The sequence below is a fragment of the Phaethon aethereus genome, assembly GCF_964289735.1.
Source record: "Phaethon aethereus genome assembly, chromosome: 4".
NCBI lineage: Eukaryota > Metazoa > Chordata > Aves > Phaethontiformes > Phaethontidae > Phaethon > Phaethon aethereus.
Genome location: NC_138578.1, coordinates 9,630,615 through 9,651,999, shown reverse-complemented (window position 1 = coordinate 9,651,999; position 21,385 = coordinate 9,630,615). Strand labels below are relative to the sequence as shown.

Sequence of the window (21,385 nt, the reverse complement as noted above, 5' to 3'; positions counted from 1 at the left end):
GCCATCAGTAAGTGAAATCCAGTTCAGTTATTGTCTGTGGGAATAAATGGAGAATCTTAGAATTGACTTTAGTTGGGCTAACATGTTGAACTGTTGAGCAGTTAAGGAGATAAATGCTCTCTTTTAGTCTGAAGTTGCCTTTCAAAATTGAGCAGCCTCCTGAATATTTAAACTAGCTTTTTACTTTCAACTTCTGGAATATTAAAGTTAGTGTTGCGCTTGCTAATTTCAGTTCAGTGACAAAGGAGGCAGACCTGCCTCCTTTTTTCTGACAGAAAAGGGAACTAACTTCTTTAAAGTAATCCTGCTACTTTCTGGCCTGCTTCCAGAAAAGATTAAAATACTGACAAAGCTTAGGGTTCTGGTCATTACTGCAGTTAAACTTCGGTGATTCTTCTTGTTAATACAAAAGAGGATTATCATCTTGTTATAGTCTTTCTTCCCATATGTTTATAGTCATTTAGGAAACACTTTGGTAGCATCTTCTCATAATTTCCTCATAACTTTCTGCATCTTACTTGCTTTATGAACTGATCTTCTACAATTCCCTTTACCTGTTAGGCTCTGGTTCAGAAAGGGGTGAAAAATGAAGGTTTACATCCTGCAGCTCTCGATGGCCACCTTTGGACTTGTCAGTTCCTTTTTCGTAGTTATTTTGATCCTCAACAGCATTCTTCTGCAGCCCGATAGTGGGGAGAATATGAAGAATGAAAGGTAAAAATAATTTTTTTCATAGTTCAAAAACCAGAAAACACTCTTTCATTTGAAAATTATTGGTAAGGAGTATAAATCACATTTCCAGTCTACCAAGTATTAGTACATCAGAGAAGTGTTAGATCACCATTTTGCAACCCAAAAGTAGTTCAGCAGATCATTTGATGCCACTTGCTATGAACTCACATGAAGGTGACAGAAAAAAGTGGCCCAGTAAAAATTACTGTGATGTAAATTGTGTCTCTAAGACAGTAACTGAACAGTTACAGATAAATAAGTGACTTGTTACAAGTAAGTTAGATTTATGCTGTAGTAAGAATAAACTGGAATTTGCAGACACTTGTTAATTTACTGCTCTGGGTAGAACATCCTGAATTTTTCAAACTGGGAAGTTTATTAGTGAACAGGATAGAAAAAATGCAGCATAATATACATATCAGTTAACTCTTAGCGTCTTAAACTGTGGCCACAGAGGTTTCTCCCTGCTTTGTAAGAGATTTGGGGGTGGGAGTAACAGGCTGTGATAATAATGCTGCTTCTGTAATGTTAACATTATAAAGCACACAAAGCTAAGATTACAAAAAGACACCAGAAGAATTTTAAAAGAGTAGCTTGAGAAATAAAATACGAAGTTGAATTGAACGGGAGCAGTGAAACAGAGTATGGCTGACTAAGTGGCATGTTACTGCCTGAAGTGAGTAACCTCCTATAGGCTGAATTTATATCATCCATTAGGGACGTTTTTATGTCCGTCTTCCTTTATGCATCTACATATTCTCTATGTGCCATCTAGGATTTTTCATCTCGCCCATCAAGAATTCTGTGTTCTTCTGTAATCTTTTCACACCAGTATCTCCTACTTTAACATCAGTAGCTTTCTTGCATCCTCTGGAGGAAGGATTCCTTGCTACACCTTTTTCTGTAATTCTTGCCATTCTTCTGTGCTGAAGAGCTGTTTGGTTCATTGTTATCCACCACGAAAAGGACTGCATACACATTCCTTAGTTGCTTATAAATTTTTATTCCTTTACTTTTAGTTTTCTGGGAGATGAGTAATTTAGTGTATCAAGCATAAAAAATGCTTTGCTATATGTAGGAGCACGTGTGTGTGTATACAGGTATTCAGTTTCCTAACAGGGAACTTTCTATGTGTCATTATTGGCATTTTTTAATGACAGATCCTGGCCCCAGATGAGAACTTTGGAGAGTAGCCTTGCCTTTTGGTCTGAGTTCCTATGCTTTCTTCTGTATAATTCCATGCTCAGCCAAAATCTGAAAGTCCCAATAATAAGTCCCAGTAGAAAAAGGCATCTACTGACACTAACTTTTTGTGTGGTTCTGATTTACAAGAATGTGCATTTAGTGCAAAATGTTCTTGCTGTTGTTGTTTTCTTTTTGGGTCTCGGTGTCAGCTACTCCAAAGTAAAAAGGAAAAAAGGTTTTTTGAACAGCGACTGTGTGTGGTTTCTTCCCTCAGTGCTAAATACTATGTCACCACTGAAATACTATCAGTAGTATTTCAAGTTGTTATTTTTTTGTAGGCACTCTTTGGGGAGAAACAAAAGGAAGAAGAACTAAAAAAAATGAAAGATGAAATGTCTCAACTTGCAGAAGATACTGCTGCAAGAATTAGAAAGGCAGTAAGTTACCATGTTTAGAAAGAATGGGAAGATACTTTGGTTTTCCTCAGCAAGAAAAGCTGTTGATGGTGCATGGTCATCATAACCTGTTTTCTTATAAGTGTTTTGATAATATAGGTAGCAAGGCAGCATGCTGACAGTACTGTACTCTTCAGCTTTGTTGTCTAGACATATATTCTTTTGAACTAAATGATACTCTTAAGTCTCTCAAGAACCAAAAGTGTTGATGTCTGTGCAGGCACTGGTATAGAGAAGGCAGCACTGTGAAGATGTAAACAGTGGCACTTTGATTTCAGAGATTCTTCTCAGTAGCATGTCAACAGACTGAATGTTGTATTGGTATCAAGATATGTAATTAATGGTACAAGATGTCATCTTGGAAGCTGCTAATGGAAGCTTATCATGTATGATAAGGACAGATGATAGGACCTGTTAAAAGTTACATTATCACGTTTTTGGCATCTCAGTACTTAAAAATATTCCCCTCTGTAGGCAAGTAAGACTCTTCTACCAAGTACAGTTAATGACCAAAAGGCTCAATATCACAGCACACTTAGAAATCAGAATTTGGTAGAGAAATTACTAAAAAAAAGTTACAGTCTCTTTATGATTTTTGTTATTGTTGTCATTAGCAGCTGAAAAATTGAAGCTCTTCTAGTAAAAGACTAGTCACAAAATTAATTTTCTCCATGTTGTGTCCCATCTGCAGTTGAAATGCAGACTAATCTACCTGGAGGTTCTCAGTTGACATCTGCATGTCAAAGAGACTTGCTTTATTTTAAGGCAAACTCCAGAGGAAATAAAGGCATGTTACAGGCATGTGTTGGCAGTGTCTTTTGTTACAAGTGGACAACAGTGTAAAGCAATTATCTTGTTTGTAAGTTTTCAGTGGTGTGATTGATTTTGTTTGCCTCCTTTCACTTTCTTCATTGTGACACAATATGTACTGTGTAGGGATGAAAGGATTCTTTTTCATTCCAATCCTTTCATTTTGAGAGGTTTCAGGAATATATTGCCTAAATTTTCCAAGCCTTTAAAATGAGGGTAAAGATGGTTTGTGCCTTCTGTTTGGTGATTACCTGGAATAATCACAAAAATTGTGTGTATTTCTTAAAACTGTGATATTTAATGTCATACATGATTTGCAGAAAGTGCAAGAGCAAAAGCAACTAGGATAAGCAGAGAGAAAATGATTTACTAATCAGAATTTAGAAATGCCCTATTATTTTGAAATTATCTCAGCAAAAGTGAATCTATCAAAAGCATAAAAAGTAAAATTTTAAACTATGAGTTGTCACGTTTCTCCAGCTATTAACAAATACTGTTCTGTTATGTGATCTAACAAATTACAAACAACTTGTAGCTAATGGACAGCAGCTTTCCTTATAGTCTTACTGTTCTTTTTGTAAGGCCTTGTTGTGATGTCTTCCTTTCTGCTTTTTTTCTAAACACCCTTAGTTAAAGTAGTGCGGATTGATAACAAACATTCTTTCTAACATTTGCGTTATTGTAAAATTTGTCAGTTATTGCAGTTCCATATGTTTCCATATTTATACAAATGCACCACATACAGACACTATATATATATATAAAACGAGGATGGAAAAATAGTTCACAGGACTTCGTTTGTTTGTTTTATTTTGGTTTTGATCACAGGTAGACTCTGCAAAGAAGCAATATAATATGCAGATTTCTCGACTAACAGAAGAACTTTCAGCTCTGCAGATGGTATGGTGTTGACTGGTGAAAGTATTTTTGATAGCAAAGCATTTGAGACTTACAGGTTTTGTTTATCAAATAAAATAATACATTCAGGTAAAAGTCAGTCAAGTAAAATATGTTTAATGGATAATTGTCTAGGACCGTGCTTTATTACTGTATAGCACTTTAAGTCTTGCTTGTCTCCAGACATGAATACAACATACAGTGTCTTCCATGTTACTTGACAAAAGTAACTGTGTGCGGTGCCTTATCAATCAGTGCAGAGATTCATATTTCGGTGTAAAGGATATTTACTTAGAAAATTCATTTTTAATGTGCAGATTTGCCTTACGTGTATGCAATCATATCTTACTTTTACTGAGAATCTTGCCTGGCTCAGCGTGAAGTAACACAGTTCTGCAAATTCACGCATTTCTTTGTGTAAGTTTATGCCTTGAGGTATGCATATTCTTGTCATAGTTCACAAGCATCTTGGCAGTGAGATTCTGTGCTCTAGAAAACCTTTCCCATGTGATGGCTTTTATTTGCTTAAGCATCCCTGTTTCTTTCAGGGATAAATAAAGCATGGAAGGCTGAGTATTGCATACCTGTAGTTGGGTACATAGAAATGAAGTATATGGACGTCGATAAAGTACACTAAGAGAAAGTCTGCGCATCACAATCATCATACTCCTGAATGAACCAGGAACTTGTGACAAATTATGTGGGAGGCCAAAAGAGATCGGTGCATATGCAGCTATTTATGGATTAAATTTGTTTTAAAAAGGTTTCATGTTAGGTGTTTTAGTCGATACAGTGAATGAGACTGATCTGATAGAGACAATAATGAGCAGGTAAATATAATCAAATGCATACACACCAGCAGTAAGAATTATGTTTTAAAAGGCTGGGTTTTGGCTTTGACACTTCTTGAGTTTTTATTTTTACTTCTTTTTTTATTAGATTTATTTAAAAATTACTTTTTAAAATAGGAATGTGGAGAAAAACAGGGTCAAATTGAACGAGCCATTAGAGAAAAGAGAGCAGTGGAAGAAGAACTTGAAAAGGTAAGGTAATTGCATGCATTTTTACATCACATTTAAGCTCTCTTTTCCGAAGGAAAAGATATATTGATTTTTTCCCATTTCTTACGGGTTTTTTGTTCCCTGAATTTGCTTATTTTATTTTTTGATGAGATTTTCTTAATTGTAAATTTTCGTGTAATGTAGTATGTGGGTTTTTAAATCCAGAAATTGTTTTAAAGCTGTGATGCTAAATTGAAAAAGAAGGTTTTTTAAAAAGTGCAAAAATAGAGAGGTGTTCGACATATTCAGTTAAACTTAAGCTCAGTAGACAGAAAACTAAATGAACGCCAGATCTTTGAAAACTTTTTTCCTAAGTAGCAGCAACAATGATAGAAATTCAGTTTTGTTTTAAATCACTGGAAAATAGGATGCACTGAGGAGTAGCCTCCTTGTCAGTACTACACTGCTAACCACCAGTGCAAGGTAAAGATGATCTTACATGTAAGTTTATTCTTCAGGTTTACAGGGAAGACAGAGGACATGAATCTGACAATAGAAAACTAGAGCAACTGCATCAGAAATATTTACTTGCAGAAACTACAAAAGGTGACCTTCAGCTAAGTCTACAGACAACACAAAATAAACTGAAACAACTGGAAATGAAGTAAGTAATGGATGTTACAGAAATTGGAATGGAAAACAATAGAAATTACTTCTGACTAACTAAATTGTTGGTTATGTGTTAGGTTTTTGTCATCTTTTTAACCAGTAGCAGGAATAGTATCAAGATACCATAATTCTGAAGCAAGGGCAATTATGAATCGCTATAAAAAAAGAGGATAACATGCTGTAGAATTAAAGATTTTTTTTTTTTTTTTACAAGATGAGAACTGCAAGCAGGTGTTTGACAAAAAAATGAAAATAGGATTATATTATTTGGAATCCTATGGCGTTTTTAAGTACTGTTTGTAGGAAAAGTTACTCTATGAAATATTCAGGCAGAATTTATTACTTCATAAATTAATTTACAGTGTGGTATCTCCTAGTACATGCAGAACGCTATGTTTACATAGCATACTGAATTTCAGAGCTAATAGACATTGTTGCAGTTCCAATAACAGAATCGTAAAAAGTATGGTACACATTTTTGGACCAGGTTGTTGTTTTCAGCATGAAAAGTGTAAGATTCTCGTGAAGCTTCAGTCATTTCTGTACTCTGATGATCATAAATCCTGTCACTTTGCCAGAGCAATCCTCAGTTGGGAATCTGGAAATGTTATAAAAATGAAAATCTTCTGTTTTGCATTGTCATTTTACTAAGATTGCTACAATATTAGATTGGTTTTATGAATTCTGTCACCTTGATAAAATCCTGTGCGGACTTCTGCATAGCTGTAGCTGTCAAGCCCATTAAACATGCTGAGCTGATGACAAACTTGCAGGAAGAAACAGGGGAACAGCTGTACTGGGTCAGACCAAAGATCTGTCCCAATACATTATTTTTTTTCCCCAGTACGGTACTTGTTCAACTCTTGAGTTCCAAGAAGGCTTTTCTTCTCTTTCAGCTCTGAGGAAGAGATATCTCGATGCCAGGAAGTTATCCGTAAATTGCAAAGCATTCTGGATTCAGAAAGAGAGAAGACTGCCTTTGTCAGTGAACAAAGGCTAAAACTTCAGCAAGAGAACGAGCAATTGCAAAAAGAAATGGAGGGCTTGAGAAAATTGGCCGTAGAGGCTCAACAAAAAGCTAAAATAAAGGTACGGTTTATATGTTATTTTTTTTTTAATGTTAAGACTGGTATTTGCTTAATAAGGCAGCAGTTCTAAGAGAAAATCATTGAAAGTTTAAATTAAGGATGAAAGTTTCAAAAAAGCTTCCTGGTTGCTGCTTAAAAGTAATTTTGCTGAGCGGTGTGTGTCCTCAGAATCTATTGGGTATCTCAATCTCTGCTAATTCAGTTGTTTTTTTAACGTGTTAAATTCTGCTTTATAAGAAGATCCCAAATGTTCTTTGCTTTTTATAAGATGAATCTATTAAATAACATATTTTCCTTCAAGGGATTTCACTTGTTCCAATTCCAGATCTTCATTTATCTCTTCTCTGTAATGTGTTAGGAATCTCTGTATGACGTTCAGTCCAGAGTGTTCCTGTACTTGTATGTTGACCATGCTGTCAGAGCAGTGTGTAACTAATAAATAACTTAATAGTGTGGTTGTGAAACATCATATTTTCTGGACAGAGAACATTTTTCTATATGAATTGTTGCAAACAAGATAATTATCTGAAAGATGGATGTCCTTTTTGAACATGTACCATTAAATGCACCTGAACAGACTGCAGGTGGCATAATGAATTAATAGTAACCTCAGCAGATTCATGGTTCCTTTAGCTTCTGGAGGGAGTAACAGCTTTGATCCTTGATGTGCTTCAAAGCATATAAAGCTGGTACTTTCCCCTCTGCTCTTAACTCCATGAGTGTAAAGATATTGAGAAGGGATCTAAGAATCTGCAGCAATGAAGAAGACTTCAGTAAGCAGTTTTACAGGTTCTGAATGGGGACCATCTCAAATCCAGTTTCCGCTTTGCACCGCAAGATAAAGGAAGCAGTCAAATTAAACAGGAAATTCCATTCCAACTCCAGAACCCTTTGGTCAAACGTAGTTTAAAAACAAAGGACACGGTCCTGTAACAGGACCTGATAGGTAGCACTTATAAAGCATGTACCAGATCTTTGTCCGTCTCCTTTTTAATCAGACAGGCTACCATTATAGTCACAGATGAGATTTATTGCTTGCTTTCATTTTCCTCTGATGTACAAAGGTTTCTAGATGCAGTTAAGAAACTCCTAATACCTTTTTGCTAGATGAAAAAGAATGTGTTTCTGTGGAGAAAACATAAGGGAGAAGGATAAAGATTATGTACAAAAATGAGCATACACAGCTCGTTATCCTTTACTGTCAGTTGTACTATTTACTTAAATTGGCTTTGGGAACGTGTATCTATTTGAGCATATAATTACAAGTTTAATTATTGTATGTTAACATGTTTTCAGCAAATGTTTATAAATTTAACCCAACTGTTGTTAAAAAAAAAAAAAAGAAAAAGTAAAAAGTGAGAGACTTGATTGTACCCAATTTGTGTTTTTTCTAGATAAGCACAATGGAACATGAGCATGCTGTGAAAGAACATGGGTATGAAGCTCGACTTCAAGAAATGGAAGACACCAGTCAGAAATCTACTGCTGAACTTAGGCGTCTGTTGGTAGCTCAGCAAAAAGCAACAAACCGATGGAAGGAAGAAACAAAAAATCTTACTGAAAGTACAGAAGCCAGGATCAGTAAGCTCAAGTAAGTGCAATTTTGTTCTTTTGGAAGCTGTTACAGTTTTAGTTACTGATTGGTGTGTGGCAGTAGACCTGTGGTGAAAAACCATGAAGAGCAAGCCATCTGGACTAGATTACGAGCTTTTGGTAAAACAAGAAAGAATGTTCTGAAGGGAACTTTGATGCTCTTTGTGAAGTTAGCACAAGTAAAAATTTTGCTTCTTGTTGATGTGTGTGAATTTTGTAATGACAAAAAGTAAATGGAATACACTACTTTTAATTTTCTCTTTCAAGATATTGAATGCTCAATTTGAGAATTTTAGCTTTGGATTATGAAAACCTCTATATTTATAGCTATTCAGAACAGTCACCATAAAATCAGTCGTGGAATGAGTCTCCAGACTTCTAAAATAAACTGGAAAAAAACTATTGGGACACACATCTTACATTCTCTTCAGACCAGTTGCTGTCATAAATGAGGATACAAATAAGTTGTGTGATTGCCCTAAGCAAAACCATGATGCAAACTTTACTTTTCTCTTAAGTCATAAGGTTGCCAGGTAACTAGCTGATACTTGTCTTCCCAGCACGGAATATAAGAATATTTTCAGTTTTGAAAGGGCATAGTAACAAAGGCATCTCACGCAGCAGACAAAGCTAGAGATTACATGTCATTCCTGATGGTGGGGAATACAAGCACCTATGGTGCCTGTGAGCCATCAGGCAGACATCATCTGGTTTAGAGAAGACAGTGGTGGTACTGGAAATGAGTGAGCAGAGAAGGAAGTATTCCTGTGAGAAGTTAGACACTGGCAAGTTATGTCTGAAATAAATTCTACAAATTTACCTTTGTTTTAAATGTATACTGCTGTAGATAGTGTTTGCTTTTACTTGAATGTTAATATCCATTAAAAAATGTTAAGAATCCACACAGATCAGTTTATTACATAAGCAGAAGATATGGCATCTACATTCATCTTGGTTTTCCTTTTCAATGTGTGGATACATGGCCCAGTGTTAAAATGTAAATTAATCAATCTGAGCACAGTGGATTTGTAGTGTCTTTCCTTTTCTGGTGTTGCCTTTCTCCACCTCAGCTTCCTTCCATGTCTTGTTTTTGGCTGGCAAGTAACAGCCAAACCGTGGCCAGTTGTGAACTGACGCACACTCACTCACTGACTCTGGTTAGCCAGCTAGCCGATGCTTGTAGGAGGCCAAGTTTGAAACAGGCTTTCTCTCAACAGAGGCAAAGATACATGTTTGCCTCATGCTTTATTTGATTTCTAAGCTCAGGAAACGCTGTCAGTTAGATCAAGTAGTCTATAAATTAGCCTGATATTTTTATAGAGCTTCTTGAAGTTTATGTTCTCAAGAGCTCTTCCTCTTCAAAATTGGTTGAAAATCTGAGATGATTGACAGATGAGTACACAGTAACTTCTAAACTAGGAAGCCTGACTTCATAAGTCTCATTTCTTTAAAATTAAAATGGTTAGAGAAGAATATAACATTACATAGATCATTATCTCTTAGGAAGTGCATTCAATGGTTTTTAGAAGAAAAATTCAGGGTATGCAGCTCTGTTAATTTGAGAAATTTGAGATGACCCTTTAACTTTAGTCCCTTAAAGCGTAGGATGCACTCATGTATAGTTGTTTGCTCAGAATTATTTTAGAAGTTGCTTACGATCATGTTAAAAAGGAAGCAAAATTTTTTGCCTTATTAAAACTGGAAACATGTTAATTCTCGCTTTTATTTGCTTTGCAGTAATCTTTGGGTTTTTCATGTTTTACTATTGTAATGGGTTACATATTCTCAAGTCAAACCATTTTATTTCCAGTATCCTATGCGATTTTTGGAGTCACAACTTCTTAAGCATAGGTTGACGTTTCTTAGTGGTCAGAATGCCAACAATGTGAGTGGAATTAGAACTCAAGTTTCTAAACCTGAGCAAGGAAAATAACTTCCTGAAAGTTGCCTACAACAAATCCACCCTACTGCTACTCTAACTTGGTTTTCCATCTTCTTTAGAGAAGTATGTGAATTTGAGTATGTGAAGTTTCATTCCTCTTTAAAGTGACGCAGTGTCTATCACGACTAGTTGTACCTATTGTCTGCCCAAATAGAGGAACGCTATGAGTTCCATCCTGCTTGAAATGCAAGAATGATTGATAAAACATTTATTGAGGAGCTTTCTGTTTTACTAGCAGCTTCACCGATCTGCTTTTCATTTTTTCAAGTGCTCCTTTTCTGAGTGTTTAGAACACTTTGTAGTGGTAGTGAGTTATTACCTATGATAATTAGTTCAGTTTAAATTTTTCAGATAGTTCAAAATCATACTAAATGGTAACATTTTTGCTCATTTTTCTAGAAAAGCAAGTCCTATGTAGTCACTCTGGTCACTTTTACCTCTCCTAAGTAAATGGTTTCAGGTTTTTTACCGTATCTGTCCAGATGTAGGCTGGCTTTATTTTGCCTTAAAATACACTGCATTTTGCAAAGATTACTAGACAGTTTAACTTTAAAAAGGCAAAAAGTCTCTTTCAGAAGACATCACAAGTGTTGAGCATGTCTGCGTGACAGTGGGAGCTGTGCTTATTCACTGGCAGTTTTAGTGGAAATAGGTTCACTGTATATAATTAGCTGGGTCTTACTAAAGCTTTTTTGACATCTTTTTGTAAATGCAGTAACTAGAGAAGAAAAGTATTTTGCAGTGTTTCAGGCTAAGGTAAATTTTACCTATTGAACTTGTAGTTTATTTTCTGTACATGAAACTACTGAAACTGTCAGTGTTGAGCATCCAGGTTCATAACCAGATCCTGAATGTAGTTCAGCAACTTCCGATTAAAAGGGAAAAATTGCAGACTTCCAGAACAATTAAAGTTGTCTGTGAAACAGCTGCTTTCCTTCTTCAAGCTTTAATGTTAAGTGTTAAAATGTTGTTACAACAGGCCAAAAGCTTTAGACCTTATTTATCTGCAGCAAAATGCTGACATAGAAAATATAACAGACGTGAGAGGAAGCCTGTGATGTGAATCTGCATCAAAAATGGGTAGTAAATTTTGAAAATGTCCTTGTTTATGTGAAAGACTGCCTATGTGGCATCATCTGGAAAACTCCTGCAATAATTTAACATCCTGTATCAGAGAATACTGCCTGATGAGCAGAACAGAAAAAATGTTCATCTCATTAAAAACCGTAAGTCTACACTAAGCCCGCAAGATTCTCACTTACTCTATGTGAGTAGGTATTTTGGTGCAAGTCTAAAAGCAAAGTTATTTTTTAAGATGATTTCATAGGTGATGCTTTTACATGCTGTATAAGCTAGAAGCAGAAGTTTTTATCAGACATTTGCTCTACCTAACAAGGAAGTTGGCAATAGAAATAAGTTTGTTCTCTGCTGGAAGGTTGTAATTTAAACTGACATTAAGAAATGTTGTAATTAAATCTGTGCAGTGATGCTCTGATGTTATGGTGACGCGTGGCTATAACAGAACCTATAAGTATTATCTAGAAAATTTAAAACCAGCTTATTTGTCATGTTATATGCATTACCAGATACCTAGCTATATAGTGCAGAATGCAGCTGGTGTGAAAATTAGCTCCTGGGTTACACACTACTAGTTACTCAATGCAAAGTCACAGAAATATCAGCAAGACCACTAAATAATAGGCTGATACTGGGTAAGCAGGATCTACTGAATTAAATGCTCTGTTTGAAAGTCCTCTTGAGGCTATTGCAGGACATGATATCGCCAAGCCTTATAGCAGGGTTCAAGTAAAAGGCCGATGTTCACCCAGCTTTCCCATATACACACACTTTTAAGTTTACGTGGTTTTGAGAGGGTTAGTTAAGCTGTCAAACTGTAAGGAAAACTTAGTATCTTCCTTAGAAACTTCGTCTTGTCTTGACTGGGCAGCAAGGCTGTGAACTTAGATGAAGATCTCAACATGCCCTTTTTGGATTTAAATAGAGCGCTCTCCAAGTTCAGCAGCATATCATGGTTATTTAGTGCCATTCCTTGGCACTTCATGAAGTTACTGTTTGACGTATTGTATTCATGTAAATATATGAGCAAATACAGAGATTGTGTTGCAGACATGTAGCAGAATTTCAGCTTTTAATAAGAATTATTACTCTTACAGCATAGTAATGTGCTTTATAAGTGAATGTTTTTCAGGAAGTTATAAACTTCCTAACAAAGTCATATACGTGTATGCTGGGGAGGTACTTTACATAAAAGCATTTTATATTGCATTTCACCAGAAGTTTGCTCTTAGTGCAGCTCTCTGAAGCATTGAGTCAGTGTCCCGTTTGTTAGTGTAGGTGTTTCCCATTCCTTTGCCTTAAATTCATGATCTGTTGCTGTTTTTCAGTTCTACCCTCATTACTTTCCTTTTCCATGTGAAGGTGTCTGAAACATTTTGGCTTCTTTACTAACTCCCAGCAGCAGCTGCTGACTTTTCCACATTCTGTACTGCTCATTTGTCATCTTTTAAGTCTGCAGTGTTTTGTTTGTGAGGTGTGATACATATGCATAAAGGAAGCATTAAGTAAATACTTTCAAGAAATGAAGCAACATCTGTGAACATTAGGTGATTTTCAATTTTTAAAAAATTAAGGAAAAGTAAATTTTGCAACCTGTAACAGTAAAGCAGAGTGATGTTTTTTTTAAATAATATGGGAATCTAGTAGATCAGTGAAAAACCTGTAGATAGAAACGTTGATAAATTAATTGATACTTTCAGGCTTCGCTGAAAGTTATTCTGTGCTTTCTTGGATATTTGTGTCTCAGTTCAAGTTAAACATGTAATTATTGCATGTAAAACTGAACTTGGAATTAAAAACCAGTGCTGAAACAGTAGGCAATGCCTTGAATACTTGGAGACTAAATTCCACCGTTTTCTTCATAAAAATACATTACAGTCTTGATTTTTGAGGAGAGTTTTCTTCCCTCTAAGCATCTTAAGATGCTGTACACTTTCAGAAGGATTTATTGGTAATAGACCTCACCTTCGCCTTGCAGGAGGGCAGGGAACCAGTTTTGCTTCAACATACTTGTGCCAAAAGTCTATCTTGCAGGTAACTAAGGAGGTCAGTGCTTCTTTCAACATAGGTCATTGCTCCAAATAAAAGCATTGCTTTTAGTAGCCTGACTAACAACTCATGACTAGTGTTTATTCTCTTTATTCCTGCAAAACGTCTAGTCTGGCAGACTGTGAAAGGAAGCTGTCCTGACTTATCAAAAACTGCATCGATTTTAGATGTACTTTGAGTTCTAATGACATTTACTGAAGTGAACTTAGACAGCAGATACTTACAATTATAAAATAGTTATGCAAATGAATGATTACTGTTAAAGGCTGTAAAAAAGTGGTGTAGCACTCATATTTTTTTAACGATGAGTTGTCCCAAGGCTTTTCCATTGAATTTAAGTTGTTTCTTTCTCTAAGAATATGTTTGTATGTAAAAAATGAATCTATATAGAAAAATCTTAACTCTAATAAAATAATACAGTTTAATACTAATACATAGTATGAACAAACTGGTAAATTAGTAATAACTCTCTGCCACTGTTGTCTAGTAGTAAGATGCAACTTTGGGCAGGGGGGAAGCAAAAATGTTTGTTGTAACCAAAGCGTTTGTATTTGAACAACTATACTGAATGGCTTCATTTTTTAATAGTCACTTGAATTATAACTGTCACTACTTACAAAAAGGGAGTCCTTGCCACGTTGTTTTTAAATTTAAATATTTTGCTTAGCTTCAGTCATCTGGTCGCAGCTATTTTGGGTGTCTTTGTTCCAGTTTCTGCTTCTGAAACATCTCTGTGTCATAGTTAAGAGTCCCTGACTCATCGGTACCCTTGTGTGTTTTTTGGAGTTCTCGGTTTTAGCTTTTCTGTAATTGAAAAGAATCTGCCTCTGAAGAATGACCTTTTTTTGGTGCCTGTGTATGTAAGTGTTGGCCAGGCCTCCTTCTCCTTCTCCCTACATCCTGTACAGTGCGTTGGGTGAATTGCACAGCATCTTGAGATGAAAAAGTTTCCTCCATTTCTAAAACATTATTCTTGGCTGTACTTCTGTAATGTTTGGCAGCCCTAGCTGCTAATTTTAAGATGTTCATTAAAGAAAAGAATTAACAGGATGAGAGACAGCTGCAGGTACTGGCAGTATACAAAATTCATAATTACTAAGAGTAGCTGAGGCATATTATAGTATAATTCAACTGAAAAAACAGCTGGCACGTGCTATATTTGTCATATGAGAGCTTTGCAGAATGTACTTGCTACAGCTGGCGGATTTATCACCCGTCTGCCAAAATGCTAAAAGCTCACCTTTTGTTTCCTACTCACTTAACACAGACAATACAGAGTAGGGGCTGATTCGATTATTCAGCAGTTGGGGTTACTGCTCAGTTTTAATATTAAAATCTCATAATGTGTATTTGGGGGAGGGTTAACAATCGGAATGAATCAACTGACCAGCTGAATAGCCATCACATTTCCTTATACTTACAAGGTTAAATGGTTTTCTTTAAATACATATTCAGTGTGATCTAATTATAAAAATAATTTCTTGATATACAGCTGTGTATGAGCATGTAAACTCTGTTTATGGCCTGTGCTACAAAAAATGCTAATTCCACATCTCAGTACAAGTATAGGAGACATATAGATTGTTTTCAGTAACTAAGAATTTTTAGTTTAGGAAATTTGGATATTTGGATAGTCTTCTAAGATGATGCAACTATAAAGATGGTTTGTCAGAATTTAAGAATTTCCTTATTTTCAAAGCCTTTTTTACTAGTGTAGTTGAGCATAAGCAGTCTAGACATTGTAAGGAGTAGTGTTTGAATAGTTTTTTAGGGAGTTTATTTTGAAAAGGTGTGTATGAAGAGATATGACAGGAATTGTATAAAATTTCTGTTTTGCTAATAAAACAGTTTATAAAAACTGAGCTTTCAAAAAACAGCTGTTCATTAGAGCTCTTACATTGAAAATGCTTCATCTGGATGCGTGGTATTGATTACAGAGGACAAACTGCAATACTATCTTGATCCTGCAATTTTAATCCATCTTTAATTCTTATTTTATATAAGATGTTCACATGTGGCAACATGGGTATAATCTATATATAATTTTAATTGTTTAACATTGTTTAAATATCTGCCTATGTACTCTCATTCTTACAGCGGCTAGTCAAAAGATGTTGAACTGTTTTTATGGTATTGACCTGGTTAAGAACAAGAGAGTGGAAACTACCAGCCAGGTATACTAGCAACCTTATGTTAACAGATACATTGTAACCTTGTATTTCAAGAGCCATATAGCAGTTTTCAGCCAAACTTTTATGCAATACTAAGTTAGTAGTTGTTGAGAACTAAGTGCCATCATTAAAATAGCAGAGGCTTTTTAAAATGACCATCTGAGGTTAAAGTATCTCCTGCCTTACCTCTGTTCCTCCAGAAGGAATAAAGGCTTTAGCTTCCATTACAGTGCATATAGCTTCAGTAATAGGCAGAGCACCTCAAGGTTAGGTATAAGCTTTCTGAGCGTTGTCAGTGTGCTACATATTCATGAAGGTGATTGCATTTCAGCATAGTTTCAACTTGGGAAAGGAAGGTAAAGTGAGAGATTTGAAATAGATTTGAAAATTCCTCTTCACAAATATGTTTCACCTCAATGTACAAGGTGAAACTCGTGGCCAGAATTTTGATAACACCGTTTTTTTGTGATGGCTGTTGCTAGTGGAGTAGAGACTGGTCAAAAGTTAGAGCAACTCGTTTAGTTTTGCATCTTCCTCTGGCTAAAATAACGGAGGTTCAGAGATTTGTCCATCTTTGGTCATCTCTTCAGTGGCTTGTGATTACAGGAGGCAAGAACTGTTTCCTTTGAGCACCAACTCAAAAGATGTCTGCCGTAACCCACATATTTTTTGTCTTCAATACTATACAAATTCAGGATCGCTAAAACTCATTCGGTATAAAAGTAAAAAGACCACCTTCGAAGAAGGTGGCATTTTCCTTTCCCTCATGAAGTGTTGCATTGTTGTCTGTCTCACAAGTATAGAACGATTTGTCTTTAGGTACTTCAAAGCACCTTCCAAAATGTCCACATTGAAGTCTGGTTATGGGAACCTAATTAGAATGTTTATCTAAATACTGAATGCACTGTGCAAATGCAGCTTATATTTATAGCATATTTGATAACATGCCTGCAAAACAGGATTCAATGAAGAGGGGAAAAAAAACAGTAATGCTCTTGACAAGGTCCTGTTGATTTAAACAAACACATCTCATTCCTCTGCCATTACAATTCTGAATACACGTCTCGAAGAAGTGCTAGCTGTGTAGTGCTTTCAAAATCAACATTTTAAGAGCAACGCTGTAATTAAAGATACACCCTAGGCCCCTACAATGCAGGAAAGTATGTCTGAAATTATATTCTGATAACTGATGCACTGCTGTGTGTTAATCAGCATCTTTTCTTCTGATTAACAGAAGTGAGCTGAGTCAACAAAAACTTCGTAGCCAGGAGCTCATTTCTCAGCTGGAAATGGCAAATGAAAAGGTAACCGAGGTAAGATAATGAGTGATACAACAACTGCTTTCAGTTACAACTCGATGCACACACACTAGGATCTTAACAGAAACCTATTTAGATAAGTTACGTTGCTGGTTTAGAAGAAACTAAGTTTTTTTGAGAGGAGTAGTCATAACTGGTAAACCTCACTGTTTCTGCTGACTGACATGTTCAAACGGCAAGAATACAAATTAACTTTACTATCGAATTGCAAGAAAAGGTAAAGGAGAGATCATTTTACAAGGTTACTAATGTAGCAATTTTAGACAATTTAGGAAATGTTTCTGAAGTCACTTATGCCTGTGTATGCATGCATACCTCTAAAAAGGAGTAGGCATTGTGTTACGGAAAATGTAGCATATGCAGAGATACCAAATTCTCGGCATACTATGTGTATAGTAGAATTTACACTGTATGTGCATATATGCATATAGATAAAAGCATTATCCATTAAACATTAAGGGCAGGGTTGTTTTGGAACGTGCACTGTTGAATAATTAATGGCCACTTTAGAAAACGGCTATCCTGTCAGCCTCATAAATCTGGAATAATATCCAATTCTATCTAGGATAAGTCCTTCTGTATTGTTTTTTTGTAGTGCTGTATTATTTAGAGGAGAAAAATGAGGGCTGATGCAAGAATAGATTTCTGTAAGTAAAGGATGGTTAAGAAAGACTTTATGCATACCCTTTGATGAAGAGAACAGAAATCTGTAGCAAGATTATAATCTCATTTGTGTTATCTAGTATATTCTTTTTCCCTGTGAGTATTGCTAAAACATTTACATTGTAAGATTGTGTGAATTAGATTACCTGGATTAAAATGCCAGCTTTTATGCATCTTACTTCAAGATGGTGAAATGAGTAAACCTTCTTCTGCAGATTACTCTGATTGGAAAAGTCATATGAGTCATATGATGTCGTATTTGTGCTGGAAATTCTCAATAATGTGTCAGCAGTATGTCTTCAGTCTTAGACTCTAAGTGGTAAACAGTTCCGCTTCTTAAGTTCCTCTTGCTTTAAGCTTTTTCACTACAGTATGTATGGATCCAATAAAAAGAACTTTGCATTTGTAATGAGGTGTTTTGTTTACACAGGATGAAAAATTAATGATGGAATATCGAGAATACATCAATAGGCTTCAAAGGCGACTGAGCCAGGCAGAACAGAGGGCAGCTACAGCATCTCAAAAGGTACAAAACTAACAAAAAACATATTCTCTAACTGCATTTTAAAAATTCCATTGAATATTACAAAAAGACTCACTTTGTAGCATTCCTGAGGCAGAGGTGATCATTTACGTGCATTGTTGCTAATATAATTTTACCAACAAGCATGTATTTTGGGTGCCTCATCAAAAAACTGATGCATATTCAATTAACTAACTGCCACCTTCTGACAGGACGCTTAAGTGACAGTATAGATTTGTTTATGGAAACAAATTCAATGCGAATTAAACTTGTGTGCTTCAAAGTGTGTGAATGAAGGTATATGATCATTTCCATCTTCAGAAATAGCAAGTTAACAGCGACAATAAAAACTCAACTGCAGCTCCTGTTTACATAAAGCAGGCTTTTTTAGCTTGGTGTAACCTACTGCAGCAGTCACAAACGATGGCTTCACATGGTAAAGATCAAATGTTGTGCTGATTCCTACACCTGTCTCCTGGGGAGTCTGATTTAAAACAAAGCCTGTCTTGAGTTGATGGCTCGAGAACTGCCTTTGTAAGAATTGCTAGGCAGCGTAGCTGATTCGTGTTTTTTTTCAGCCAGATAAGTTCCCTGGTCTAATTCATTGTGTAGCTGTACAAAGAGTGTGGGGAAATGGTTGCAGGACAGAATGGATAGTGTGGACCTGTTTGGTGTTGATCAAATTCCAACCTTGACTACCTTCCGCCATGTCATGTGAACTCCCAAAATTGTTAACTTCTTGTCTGTCCACCTGCATTTTCATTAGTGGCCTCCAGTAGCTATGTCCCCAAAGATTGCTGGAGAAGTACACTCCATTGCAGTTATCATCAATAAGTCCCGTAGTGTCAAAAATACTGAAAATTGTGCCGACAGAATAGGAAATAGTTGGTTTTTTCCAGGCCATGGGAAGGGGGGACAGAAGGGATGGTGTGTGTATCTCTCTACCATTGTAAACATGCCTAGTACATGCTTCAGTGATTCTGAAAACTTCAGACGAGGTGTGTCTAAGCCTAAGAGCTCGTCGTGCACCACTGTGATCACTTAATGAGCTGAATTGTTGCTGCCTGCTTTTTCCAGGTATCTTACAACTCAGTTCCAACTCAATATTCCCAGGCCTTAGGGATATTGGGAGAAATGGTTTTCTTCTGAGAGAGAAACTTTGGACTTTAATTGTCTAAACCCCATGCTACCTGTAATTCTTTATTTTCTCTGCTGAACAATAGGTGGGTTTTTTCTATCCAGTGTTCTTTTTTTCCATACTATTCAAGCTATACAGCTTGAAGCAAATCCCATGCGGGGTTTATACCCTGGCTTCGCTTCTTTGCCAAGCAAATTTGTTACTCAAGTTGGTCTTTCTGTCTCCTAATGTTTTTTACAGTGATTTAGGAAACTCATTTGCAAATTCCAGATTTTTGATACAGGTGATCCCATGTGAGTTGCAGAGAGGAAACGTTTGTTTGATCTAAATTGTCCAATTAGGACAAAGGGCATTTTTCCCCCAACAGCAGTGAATAACTGGGCATAGCTGCCAAGCTATCATAACATAAGCTGTGTTTCCTGGCTGCAAATGCTCCCTGTCATGATGAGGTCTACCCAGCTGGTGAAGATTTTTTTTTTTTTAACCTCTTGTTTGTTACATGGATCTGTTCAGCTCTAATACTTCTGAGATGCTATCTTCCCTTAAAAAACATGGTCACACCACCTTTCAAGGGAGTAAATTCCGGGCCTCAGTGCCCATACAGGCAGCGGTCTCGCTGATCCGGAAAACACTGATAATTAACTGTTGCTCACCAGTCTCCCTCTGAAAGGTAACAAAGAGATTGGGTAGGATGTTTAGCAGCTAAATCGTTGTCCAGATCTTGCTGACAGTCTTTAGAACTAACTGCCTTGCCCATTTCAGGCTTGGCAGAGGTTACTGCTGCCAGCTGTCCAGGATGGCTTCTTTGTAGTGACTTAACGACTTCTGTGCCAAGCTCCTACCTCTCCTCCCTGCCTCCCCCACCACCCAAAAAAAAAAAAAAAAAAAAAGGTGTCCCAGCCCTGTTCTGCTGAAGGCTGGAAAAAGTGGCCCCCAGTACTGCTGCGGGAACGTCTGCTCTTCTGACTCTAAAGAAATAAGGTGTTTATCCTCTTCTAGCTCTCAGCAGACTGAATGTTTATGTGTGTCCTTTCCCAGATTCAGCATGGTAATTCTTCTCTGCATTCTGAACCTTGAGATTGAGGGCTACTTTCTGACTTGACTTAATTCTGTATTCTCATTACATTATCCAGCTTACTTGTAAAGTTAAATCCAATATAGGCTGCAGCTGGACTACTAGGGAGTCTAGAAATTACATTATTGTGGTTAGTTCAATGACTGTAAATCTTAGCTTGTCATTAAATAATAGTAATTCACGGAGAAACATAAGAAATACAGGCTAATGTTTGCACAGGTTTAAAATGTGTGTATTCTGTGTAGATGTCTTTAAAGTGTACTCCTGCTACCTAGTCTTTCATCATCTTGAATTCTTTGGGATCTGAAATCAGAGAAAAGCAGTAGTCATCTATATAGTGCATTGTAAATTCTGCTGTTTACCCCAAATTCCCACTTATCTCTGCTTGTTCCCTCTCCTTCATGACACCTTCCATATTGAAGTTCTACTGATACTTGATCTTACAAAAAATTATGTAAGAAACTATCTGCTTGTTTTTAATTACAGCTCAGCCTGATAACTACACAGAAGAAAAAAGCCGCTTCCCTGAAGGATCTGGAAAATATTTAAACATATGTAGTGTTCATTCACACCATGCTGGAGTTAAGAAGATTGCTGGGGAAACTTCATACCAGAGCATTAAAGTCAAATGCAGAGCAAGGCTTGTAAAACTTAGATGAACATTTTCTGGTTGATTCAGGTAAGAAAGGGAGCGGATGAAGATACCGTATGTGCATAGTAAGGATTGGAAGATGACTGCAAAATGATGTAATTTAAGTCCTTTAATGTGGCAGATGAAACAGTCTGATACAATGCTGTGGCATGTTGGTCTTTTTTGGTCTGAAAAAAAGCAGCTCCAACTGTGACAAGGCTGTGTACAGGCAATGGAGGTACCGTTACATTAAAATTCATGAACAGCTTTGTTCTCACGCAGTCGATACCTTTAATTTTTCTTTGTAGTGCAGTAACTTGGGAACATTTTGAAGATCTTTTATGAATTGCAAAGAAAGATACACTAA

At 36.3% G+C, this 21,385-nt stretch overlaps 1 protein-coding gene across 1 annotated transcript in view; it reads left to right on the top strand.

The window, feature by feature from the left end:
- Positions 1-21,059, top strand: part of SCLT1 (sodium channel and clathrin linker 1) — a gene marked incomplete at its 5' end in the record, with an annotated part of 42,935 nt that extends 21,876 nt beyond the window's left edge. Inside the window, 9 exons of the mRNA XM_081999193.1 lie at positions 2,256-2,354; positions 4,011-4,082; positions 5,048-5,122; positions 5,599-5,744; positions 6,646-6,838; positions 8,232-8,428; positions 16,904-16,982; positions 18,082-18,177; positions 20,874-21,059. Coding sequence (XP_081855319.1) covers positions 2,256-2,354; positions 4,011-4,082; positions 5,048-5,122; positions 5,599-5,744; positions 6,646-6,838; positions 8,232-8,428; positions 16,904-16,982; positions 18,082-18,177; positions 20,874-20,936 — 1,020 coding nt within the window. The 3' untranslated portion in view covers positions 20,937-21,059. The remainder of the gene's footprint in view (positions 1-2,255; positions 2,355-4,010; positions 4,083-5,047; positions 5,123-5,598; positions 5,745-6,645; positions 6,839-8,231; positions 8,429-16,903; positions 16,983-18,081; positions 18,178-20,873) is intronic.
- Between the last annotated feature and the right edge of the window lie 326 nt (positions 21,060-21,385).